The sequence below is a fragment of the Rana temporaria genome, chromosome 3, assembly GCF_905171775.1.
Source record: "Rana temporaria chromosome 3, aRanTem1.1, whole genome shotgun sequence".
NCBI lineage: Eukaryota > Metazoa > Chordata > Amphibia > Anura > Ranidae > Rana > Rana temporaria.
In genome coordinates this window covers 392,588,433-392,600,785 of record NC_053491.1, presented here as the reverse complement: position 1 = coordinate 392,600,785, position 12,353 = coordinate 392,588,433, and the positions used below count along the sequence as shown (strand labels likewise).

The window sequence follows — 12,353 nt, the reverse complement described above, 5'->3', positions numbered from 1 at the left end:
CGCAAACAACGTAAAATTTTCAAATTTCGACGCGGGAACGACTAGTCCAGCTATTTGATGGAATAACTTTACGCCTGAAAACGGCTTACGTAAACGGTGTATCTTTACTGCGACGGGCGTGAATAGGCGTATCTAGTCATTTACATATTCTACGCTGAACTCAACGGAAGCGCCACCTAGCGGCCAACCTAAATATTGCACCCTAAGATACGACGGCGCAGGCTGTCGTATCTTAGCTAGGTTTAAGTGTATCTCAGTTTGAGAATACACTTAAACCTAGGACGGCGCAGATTCCGAGTTAGGTCGGCGTATCTACTGATACGCCGGCCTAACTCTCTCTGAATCTAGCTATATGACATTACTGTTCATGTTAGGCTGTACTACAAAGCATTTCAGTAAAGTTGCATTAGCTGTTCCTGAGCCTGGTCTGGTTGGTTATTCAAGGGGTGCATGTTGGTGCTGGTGTATCAAAAGAACTTGGGTCAGTAAGGCACATGTGGGGTACTAAGTTCTACTGCTACAAAAGGTCTCTTAACAAAAGGAGCAGTACAGATGCTAGGGGTAACCAAGCATTATTTCAAGTTACAATGCACCCAGTCATTAAGCATGGTACCTGGTAAATGTGATGGGTCCTCTGGTAGCGAGGTGGGCAATGTTCTAGCTCACTTCCTAGCGGTTGGTTTCCAGTAGCAGCCGGAACTGAACCCATATTACGGAGAACCATGGCCTGGTCACAGGAGTACGAGAGTGAAGGAGTAAAGTGCGCTCATGAGGTGCGCGCTAGGTGCATTGCAGGACCCCATTCTGTAACTAGGAGTGAGGTAACAGACTTATGCTAGACTGGTGAAGAGGGCTCAGGTTCAGCAGCGTCCCTCCTAATGCAACATACATGAAGGTACAGTGTGTAGTGACACAGGACACCAACTCTGTACTTTTATTACTGCACACAGTGAAGGCTCATCTCTAAGCTGGGGAACTGCCTTAACGTGAGACTTTCACATGACTGCAGTCTCCGACTGGTCCTGGGCATTGGTGAGCATGTTCACGGTGAAGGGTATCGATTTGGCCCCGCCCACAAGGTGGATTAAAGACAGATACTACTGCAAGTGCATAGATGTGAATAAGCCAATGCATGGATTTTAAAGACCAAAAAGAACGTTTTAAAACCACACGTCCGCCCCAAACACACAGATGACATTAAAAAGCAATTTAAATCTGGCTTTATGTTTTACAAGTTTGTTTTAACACAACATGTCACAATAAATGCCAGAGTCAGTTCTGTTTTTAATTGCTTTAATATAACAGTTTTTACATCTACAGTGGCAAAGTTGGTACAGTAATTTGTTTTGTCGGTCATGGTCACAGTCAATGTGAAAACCGCCAATTAAACGCAAAGCTAAAACAAACAGCCATTCTCGGTGAATACAATCTACAAGAATGTATTCATCTCCCAGCCTGTGGCTTCTCCATCTGCTCCTTGTAAATAGCATCTGTCTTTCATACGAGACGGTTTTCACAGCTGATAGGCCAGAGCCAAGCGTCCATCGCTGCAAAATGTGCGCCGACATGTCCTAGTAAGGCTGGGCATAGATGGAGCAATTTTGTTTCCTGCAACCACGGGTTGCAGGAAAGAAAATCGCCAGATTCCCCAATTAACACTAAACCACAGTGATTATTGCTAGCGGCTATAACAGCCACTAGTGATAATCTCATGTAAAATTTGACATGCTGGTTGTACTCAAGTTGATTGATCAATCAATTTGGTACATTTAGGCTGCCCATACATGGTTTGATTTGAACTGTCTATGGCCAGCTTTAAACTCATTGATTGCACGGATGGTTCTTACCAATAGAGGCCAGTACCGAGCAACTCTTGCACTTCCTCTTCAGAATCTCAACTACTTTAAATCCGCCTTTTATATGTGGTCATGTTATGGGCTTGTGAGTGTGATAAGGGTCATGTAAAGAAATTACATCAGAATATTAACAAATCGGTGAAGGTTCTCATTTATCAATCCAGGTCAGGGTATAGATAGCAGTAGTTAGTCACATTCCTCTGAACTTGTTTTGTAATATTGAAGACATTTCATAGCTTTTCAAAAGTAACTTCTTCAGTTCCAGAGTGGCAGGAAGATACCCCAGATACCTTAATTTAGTTACCATGGAATGTGTCAAGGCAGATGTTGATTGTCCAAGAGCAGGATAGGACGTCTGAAAGCCCCTGTTCTAGTTCCATAATCCCACCCCAATCTGAAGCAAGTAGAGAAATAGAACGCAGTGAGGTTGATTTACTAAGGGCTGTTCCCTTTGGAAGGAAATTTTCCCTTAGCTTAGAACATGTGGTGAATCTTTACTCTGTAAATAATACCCAATCATATGCAAGCAAAATGTTAAAAATAAATTTACATGATTGTATGGTGTATGGTGAAAGCCAGCAGAGTAAGCTAAATTAAACTTATTTCCCTTTAGTAAATCAACCTCAAGGATTAATAGTCACCCAGTATGTAGCTAGAATGTAGCAAAATCTTGGAAGTGTCTATATCAAGCATTACGGGCCAGATCCACAGACGAAGTACGCCGGCGTATCTACTGATACGCCGGCGTACTTTCAAATCCTCCTTTCGGCGTACTTTCAAATCCTCAAAACAAGATTCAACGGCTTCTGGGTTAGATCCGACAGGTGTACGTCTTCGTACGCCTTCGGATCTAAGATGCAATACTTTGGCGTCCGCTGGGTGGCGTTTTCCGCGTCGGGTATGCAAATTAGCGATTTACGACGATCCACGAACGTACGCGCAGCCATCGCATTTTCTAACGTCGTCTGTAGTCGGCTTTTTCTGGCGTATAGTTAAAGCTGGTATTTTGCGGCGTATAGATAGAATTGCCATGTTAAGTATGGCCGTCGTTCCCGCGTCGAAATTTTAATATTTTTTTTTTGCGTAAGTCGTCCGTGAATAGGGAGCTTTCCTGAAAAGAAAAAGGTTTTGTTTCTGTGTATATATTGATATATCAGAAATGTATTCCTGCAGACTTGTCACATTACTGCCCTGCATAGGCAAACTTTAGGTTCACTTTAACATCCCCCAGATTGGAGTCAGTCTGTAAAGGGTTACTTCCTACTAGCGGGGAGATGAAAGCGGAATCCCAGCAAACAGCTTCTCGGGGACCCGTCTTCTGATTCTTCCTTGTTATTTAGGCTCCGCACAGTTGCCATGGAGATGGCCTAATGGATGGATTATAGATTTATTTATAAATGGTATTAATTGGATTCCAGAATTGAAATGGAAATGAGAGGCTGCACGTCCAGGCGAGGTACCACTCTTCCTTCATCTGCATATGAAGCAGCCGCCATCCAGACACAGCTGAGGGACTTTCTGTCAGAAGTATTGTCATGCAGAACAATGGGCCAGAGCAGTCGTTTGATCTATAACCTTTTCATCTTAATGTCTTTTTCTCTGCCCTGTTCTGGCTCTCTGCTTTCCGAACTTATACAGCCAAGACATACTGCTTGTTAAAGGGACAGCCAGCAGAAACACACGTAATGCCGCGTACACACGATCATTTTTCAGCATGAAAAAAAACATAGTTTTTCAGCATGTCCAAAAAACGAAGTTTTCCCAACTTCATCATTAAAACAACGTTGCCTACACACAATTGTTTTAAAAAAATGATCTAGCAAAGGGCGGTGACGTAGAACACGTATGGCGGCACTATAAAGGGGAAGTTCTATTCGCCTTTGGGCTGCTTTAGCTGATTCCGTGTTAGTATAAGACGATTCACGCTTTTCTGTCTGTTACAGCGTGATGAATGTGCTTACTCCATTATGAACGGTAGTTTTACCAGAACGAGCGCTCCTGTCTCATAACTTGCTTCTGATCATGCGCGGGTATTTTACGTAGTTTTAGACCACACACGATCATTTTTTACAACCCGAAAAACAACATAGTTTAAATTAGGGTTGTCCCGATACCGATCCTAGTATCGGGACCGATTCCGAGTATTTGCGGGAGTACTCGTACTCCCACAAATACCCCCGATACCAAAATAGAATACCCCCCCCCCTGCCGCCGCCGAACGAATACCGCCGCTACACCGCATCCCTGCTTGGTTAATACGGGCGGGGAACATTACAGCATTCATTTGAACAGCTGTAGTCTTTCCTGCCGCGCCGCGTATAGACACTCCCCCTTGCTCGGGTGAACTGTCCAATCCCGAGCAAGGGGGAGTGTCTATACGCAGCGCGGCGCGAGAGACTACAGCTATTCAAAGCTGTAATGTTCCCCCGCCCGTATTAACCAAGCGGGGATGCGGCAGCATGTACGGTAAGGGGGACATGGCTGCTTTTTTTGGGGGAGACATGGCTGGATATGGGGAGGACATGGCTGCATATGGGGGGGGGACATGGCTGGATATGGGGGGGGGGGACATGGCTGGATATGGGGGGGGTCATGGCTGGATATGGGGGGGGGGGTCATGGCTGGATATGGGGGGGGGTCATGGCTGCATATATGGGGGGGACATGGCTGCATATATGGGGGGGACATGGCTGCATATATGGGGGGGACATGGCTGCATATATGGGGGGGGACATGGCTGCATATATGGGGGGGGACATGGCTGCATATATGGGGGGGACATGGCTGCATATATGGGGGGGGACATGGCTGCATATATGGGGGGGACATGGCTGCATATGTGGGGGGGACATGGCTGCATTTGTGGGGGGACATGGCTGCATTTGGGGACAGATTTTAAAAAAAAGTATCGGTATTCGGTATCGGCAAGTACTTGAAAAAAAAGTATCGGTACTCGTACTCAGTCCTAAAAAAGTGGTATCGGGACAACCCTAGTTTAAATAGACGTTTAAAAATTTAGCATGTTCGGAAATTTTTTTTTTCGTTTTTCAGAACCTGATAAATGATGAGTAACCCACACACGATCATTTTAAATGACGTTTTTGACAAACAACGTTTTCTTCATGCCGAAAAATGATCGTGTCTACGCGGCATAAGAGCCTACTTCCTCCTGGCAGGATGTCCACCCTAAATTGAACACATTTTGTTGATGCTGAAGAACTGAAGTGGATTTATAATCTATATTAAGGATTCCTTCAAAAAGAACAATCAGTAAACCATTCGAAATAATCTAAATCCCCACCCAAGTTGTATTATAAGTGCAGCTATTTGTCTTAGTAATAGCTTTGTGTTCTGTTATTCACTTGCATTTTCTCCTTGTCAGAGCAGACATGTCAGCCCAGTGTGAGATTGTAACGCCCACATAGAGTCTACCCTGTCATTTGCCTGAGTGCAGTGCCGATAACTGTGTTCGGGATGCTGGAGGAGGGTAAAATGGTCAAATGGGCCCCTTTCACAATTTGCATAGCAGGAACTCACGCTCGTGCTTGTAATTTTGTGTGGGCGAGCTTCATGTGAATCCATGTGTCATGCATAAGGCAGCCTATTCACTTCAATGGGCTGCCCTATGCACGTTTGTCACCCATAAGAAGCTCCTGTTCCTCTTTTGGCGACAAGCTCCATGAAATTATTAAAGTTGCGTTTTGCAGCAATTGCATCGTGATTTTTTCTCTTGCAAATCATGGTAAAATTGCACTGCATTTGGGGCACCATTTAGAGTGAAAACGCATGTTGCATGTTTTGCACTGATTGCCGTGCAATTTGGAATTGCTGTTAAAGAGGTGGGGAGAGGGGGAGGTGTTCTGAAGCCGTAACACTCTTCCTGTCCTAGGATGGATAATGCTGCTCCTCTATAAATACAGTAAAGGTGCATTGTTGCCCTAGGACAGGAAATGTTTTTTTTTTTTTTTCAATAAAATTTTTATTAAACATTTTTTTTTTAACAAAGACTTTACATCAAAAGACACATTCTTACATTTATATATTACCATACATACAACACACACATGGTCTCCTTATACTCCCTGCAACGGTCACCACCGTTTACGACCTTCCATCCCATCCACGACAGCTCATCTGACACACAGACAAATCAGCAGGCATCCTATTTTCCCAGAATCAAGACGAGACACAGCTCTGTGCTTGTTCCAAATGTAATGATCAACTTTAATGGTTTCTTTCAGTCTTATATACAGTACAAGGCATTAAAGGAACAATCAACTCCCCACCCACACACTAAGGCTAATTACTAACCATTCTAGACAGGTCAGCGCCGGCCTATAATTATCATGTCTAATCACTGCACATTCCTTCATTAACAGCAAAACAAACAAAACCCCATCACACACTGAGTTCCCTAGGCAGACATTCCGTCTCCACATACAGCTTGACACCTATTCACACCTTTACACAAGGACAATGGAATGTCTTCCAGGAGCCCTGACTCAATTAGCATGTCACTAGTCAGGGCTAAGCATAGAAATGAGTCATAGAATATTCTTTGCAGGCATTAAGGAATATACTGTAAATCACTGTCCACGCCAAAACAATCCAACATGTGTACCCCATCTCCTGGCTCAATCTGTGCCCAAAAGTGACTCCTGTTACATGGCTCCCTCCTTGTGGAACACTCCGGCAGACCCGGCTTGATCCTTTTCGGGTCAACTTGGGGATGTCCGGAACTAGGAGGCCGGGATGACGTCTGTTTTCCGGGATAAACCATCAGCATTGCCATTTGGCTTACCAGGTCGGTAGCTGAGGGTGAAGGTGAATAATGGAATTCAGTTCTGGAACAGTCACTTGCTTTTCTCTCTCAATGGCTCCTAAAACCTGTTGCTGATGCTCTTGGGAGAGATAAGGCACCACCTGGATGCAAATCCCATTTAATCTTTTGACAATTTCGGCCTGTTTGTGCATTTCAATGTTCAAGCCACGGGACATCTCATAATACATGACGTAGTGTCATTGCATCTCTGATTTCTCACTGGCCAACGTGTCACATTCCCTTTTTTGACTGTGATATTGTGCCGGATCTACAGTACATGTCGGGGAAGGTAGTCTTACCCGGGTCTCAGCAGAAAGCGAGTTGGTTCCAGCAACGCGGGTTGGGGCACAGGTAGTCACTGTGTGGGCTTTAGCGGGACACATCGGGGCGTACGCAGAAACAAGGGGGGCCAAATCATTCCCCAGTAGTACATCTGCTGGCAAATCCTTCATCACCCCCACATTCACATGTCGCAAACCAACCCCCCAATCCAGGTGAACCCAGGCAACGGGTAGCCGGAAGACGGTGCCTCCCGCTACTCTTACGGCTACGGTGTCTCCGGTGTGCTGGCTCTCTGGGATGAGTTTCTTCTGAAGCAGGGTCATGGTAGCACCAGTATCACGTAGCCCATTGGCTACCTTTCCATTGACCCGGACAGTCTGCTTGTGTTGCTGCCTGTTGTCCTGGTTAGCTGCTTGTATCGGATCTGCTTCGTGCAGAATGCCCCAATATTCTTCCTCCTCAACGCAGTGGGCCGCAGGCATGGATGTGTGGGGGTTCCCCCTTTCTGGCTGTCTCCATGACTGTGACTGCCTGGGTGGATTCAATGGACAGTCTAGCTTTCTGTGTCCTAGCTGTTTACACCCAAAACACCTGATGGGCTGTGAGTAGTCCTGGGAGTTGAACCTAGGCTTCTGAGGATAAGTGGCCGCTGAATGTGGTGTTGTAGGATGGTCCGACTGGGGTTTGTAGGCAATAGCCGGCGGGGGTGCCGCTGATCGATAATCCACCCGAGCTGTGGTCTTGACCCCAGAGTTGTCCAGTTTGCGGGCGTCTGTGTATTCGTCCGCCAGGCGAGCTGCTTCAGACAAGGAGAAAGGGTTTCTGTCCCGGACCCATTCTCTGACTTCCCGGGACAGTTTGTCAAAGAAGTGCTCCAGCAGGAACACCTGTAGCACCTCTTCCCCGGATTCTGCTTGGCATCCATCGACCTAGTGGGATGCTGTGCGGTGTAGGCGGCATGCCCACTCGGTATATGAGTCTCCAGTCTGCTTGCTCGTCTCTCGTAACCGCCTCCGGTGTGACGGCATACCTGGCCAAAAGTGCTTCTTTTACCAGTCCATAGTTCATAATATCCTTGTCTGGGATGGCCCTGAACGCTTCACTGGCCCGGCCGGACAATTTCCCAGACAAAATGGTAACCCATTCCTCTGTAGGCACCCGGTGTAGGGCACATTGCCGTTCAAAATCAGCAAGGTACCCATCAATCTCCCCTTCAGTTTCAATGAAGTTCTTAAAAGCAGCAAAATGTATCTTTCTCCTTTCAGTTGGTGCTGCTGTGACTTCTGCTGCTGCAGAATGTCTTTGCCGTAGCCAATTTGCGTCCACAGCAGCTATAACTCGGTCTATGATCTCCGGTGGAGGGTTAGGACCATAGTGTGCCAGTCTTAGTTTGACAGCCCGATCAAAGCTTGCCTCCTCCGGGGTCCTGTCTGTTAAGTTGGGTCTTTCCGCTCCATCCATTTGGACAAGTTCTGTGATCACGTCCATCTTCTTATGGTTGCTGGCTGGTCTGCCACGGTTCTCCAGTAGTCCTTGTAGCTGTCCTTTAAGCGATGGAATTATCCCGCTGCTAGCCACCAATGCAGCGGTCACCACCGTTTACGACCTTCCATCCCATCCACGACAGCTCATCTGACACACAGACAAATCAGCAGGCATCCCATTTTCCCAGAATCAAGACGAGACACAGCTCTGTGCTTGTTCCAAATGTAATGATCAATTTTAATGGTTTCTTTCAGTCTTATATACAGTACAAGGCATTAAAGGAACAATCAACTCCCCACCCACACACTAAGGCTAATTACTAACCATTCTAGACAGGTCGGAGTGGCCTATAATTATCATGTCTAATCACTGCACATTCCTTCATTAACAGCATAACAAACAAAACCCCATCACACACTGAGTTCCCTAGGCAGACATTCCGTCTCTGCATACAGCTTGACACCTATTCACACCTTTACACAAGGACAATGGAATGTCTTCCAGGAGCCCTGACTCAATTAACATGTCACTAGTCAGGGCTAAGCATAGAAATGAGTCATAGAATATTCTTTGCAGGCATTAAGGAATATACTGTAAATCACTGTCCACGCCAAAACAATCCAACATGTGTACCCCATCTCCTGGCTCAATCTGTGCCCAAAAGTGACTCCTGTTACACTCCCTTATGTAAGTTCATCTATGGTGGCTCTTATTCGAAAGTGCATGGTGCTTCATCCTATCCTCTTCTGCTCAATGTGCCCCTCTTTAGGACATTCCCCCTGATTCACTTTAATAACTCTCTGGGATAAGTACAGATAGGTACGGATAGGCTCCAGGTACAGGGAATGGTAGAGATGCAGAAATGGAGGAAAGGTGAGAGGAAAGAAGCCGGCGGATGACAGGGCGGTCCCCGCACACTGTGCAGGGACCGCCCTGTCTTTTCTCTGCTCTCCCCTATGGGGGATCGGATGAACACGGCCCGTCTGTCCGTGCACCCCAGTTCCTATGTGGCATGTCAGCAGGAGGCAGAGGGCACAGCAATACACTGATCTTCCCAGTAAAGAGCTGTATGGCAGGGAGGTTGTCAGCACGAGTTTTGGCCATTAGAGGATAGGCAGCTTGTGCTCCCAGAACAGGTAGAAAAACGACCACATTGATGAGATGGATGAACTCTCATGCCTAACATGGCCAGTTTGCAATAGGAAAGCAGGGGAACTGGTTAGGTCACCAGGTTTTTCACACAAAGGAAGTAATGCAAACAGACCAGGATATTTTTATCACAAGTACATAGTACAGCAGGCACATATCAGGAAGATGAAATGTTGGGGTAATATACACTTTATTCTAAAATTATGCAGAGATCAGCATTTAATGGGTAAGAAGCCCAGCTCACTGGCATGGAGTTGGGCATAGAATGCGAGCGCCTAGTGTCCACTTACAGTGAAGGGGCAAGCATAGTGGGGAGAGGTGGACTGTCCCCAGTGCACCCCAGGCGTGCCACCCCTCAAAATGATGACATTCCTTCAGAGGGCAGGTTTATGACCTCCTGCTCTCACATGGTGTTCCCAGTCTTTCAGGTTGAGCGATGCTGGGTATCATTCAACCCAAGAAGCTGAGGACATCTAGTGGTGAAAAGGAATCACTGTGGAGGCCAGTATTGGAGAAGAGGTAAGCATTGCAGCCAGAGCTGCTCATTTGTTTTAAAACCTTGCGGGGACATTATTAATAAATATTAGCCTAGAGTTGGGACTTAGCAAAAATATATGCTGTCTTTGTATTCTGTAGCGCTAAATGTCCTTTACTGGGAAGACCTGAACTTAGTAATATGGCAGGATGTCCACATTATTTTGACCATGGTGTGCTTAAAAATAACAAAGTGTACCTGTCCTGCTTCACTTACTTGTGCATATATCCATCTGCGCCCAGGGTGAGGTTCAAGTGCATGACGCTGTGGAACTCCGTCTCATTGCAGCAGTATTTGAAGACGGTGTTGTTATGGTGGCAGCACAGGACGTACGACTTGTTGTCTGAAAGGCGCGGGCAGTGGAACCCGAAGTGATATCGCCCCTTACTGTCTGTATAAGGCTCACAGACGCGGAAATGGGCAGATGAGGCTGTGGGAGAGACAAGTGTTATTAAAAAATGAAAAAAAAAAGAAATATGTATGCCCAACATTTTAGCAGCAGTCAATTTTAATTGGATTTATGGACAGCCCAGCCAACACTGCAACTGGAATCATGGCGCCAACTGAAGTTTTTTAGGCAAGTTTAATCATTTAAAAGACACACTTTTGTAGTCAACTAGAGGCCAATAGAAGAACTTGTACACAAAGGTCAAAAAGATGAGTTTTAGAAGCTATGTGCTGAGTCTCTGGATTTCTTTTTAGATGCAGCGGGACCAGAAAGTTGTTATACAGCTTAACAGATGAGACCAAACTCACCACACCAGCTATTCCTGGTACCATCTTTATAAGTGGTTGTAAATCTTAAATACATGAAATATGATAAAAGCATATACTTCTATAGTGTGTACCTCTCTCAAATGGGAACACTGTGGAGGAGATTTACTAAAACTGGAACACTCAGACTATGGTGGAGCTGTGCATGGTAGCTAATCAGCTTCTAACCTCAGCTTGTTCAACAAAAAACCTGGAAGCTGATTGATTTTTGTGCACAGCTGCTAAAGATTTTGCATGCTCCATTGTTAATCAGGGTGAAAAAAGACACAAGTCCATCCAGTTCAACCCCAAAAAATAAAGAAAACACCATACAATCCCATAGCCACAGTTGATCCAGAGGAAGGCACAAAACTCCAGTTTTAGTAAATAAAACCCTAATGCCCTGTGCACACGATCCAAAAATCGGATGACAGATAGTCTGACTTTTTTTGCTTGCTAGTCGCAAGTAGAAAATTAAGAGATTATTAAAGTTATGAAAATGATCATACGACAGAATAAAAAATTGAAAGTGATGTGATGTGTTGTAGTATATTTGTATTGTATTTTTGGATGACAATTGTACTGACTAAACAAAAATAGTAAGATCTGGTATCGCACGAGGAACATATTCCTGCTTGTACCATTAGATAATGGTATGAATTGTCGTGATTGGCTATCGAAAGCTGTGTACTAACGATCAGATCATCGTACGATCGATTCGAAAGCTGTATTTTTTGTAGGATTTTTGGATGGTGTGTATGGAGCATAAGTGTAATTTCTGTCTGCTGCTTCATTCCTCTGCTATTAGCATGAATCACTTCTAACAAGTTTTCCTGAAAGCAAGAGAAAATGGTTACAGGGGAGGGGCCTCCAGCAGATTTACAGTCTCAGCTCTGTTCCTGTGTGCTGTGTGGTGTAGATGTGTCCCTTCCCTCCAATCAGCTCTCAAAGCTCTCCTCACTGAGCTCTGTAATTTCGTGTGATACACTCGATGGCCATAGCCGCCAAATGTATGACTCGCCCCCCCCCGGCGCGCCATGTCATTGATTTGATTGACAGCATCGGGAGCCAATGGCTGCGCTGCTATCAATTATCCAATGAAGAGCCGGCAAGAGCTGGGGGAAAGAAACACGGGATCGCGCCCACGGAGATTCGGGGCTCAGGTTAGTAAAACAGGGGCTCGGGGGGGCGGTGACTACAAGGTGTTTTTTCACCTTAATGCATAGGATGGATTAAGGTGAAAAAACATGAAGCTTTACAACCCCTTTAACCTCCCTGGCGGTATGATTCTTTCAGGTTTTAGGTGCTGAAAGCGGTACCATTATTTTGCATGGAAATTTGGCGTTTTATATTGTAGGCCTTTAATTCTTAGGAATAACTCACTTAAATCTGTCCAAACAAGAGTCTAGTAGACATCCCAGGTATAATAAAACTGGAAACACGAAATCATAAATTATAATATAATAAATAA

At 45.4% G+C, this 12,353-nt stretch overlaps 1 protein-coding gene across 3 annotated transcripts in view; it reads right to left on the bottom strand.

Moving 5' to 3' along the window:
- SHISAL1 (shisa like 1) overlaps positions 1-12,353 on the bottom strand; it is a 217,937-nt gene that overhangs the window by 46,663 nt on the left and 158,921 nt on the right. For all 3 annotated transcript variants that reach the window (XM_040345812.1, XM_040345814.1, XM_040345813.1), the window contains exon 3: positions 10,346-10,559. In XM_040345812.1, the coding sequence (XP_040201746.1) occupies positions 10,346-10,559 (214 nt within the window). The remainder of the gene's footprint in view (positions 1-10,345; positions 10,560-12,353) is intronic.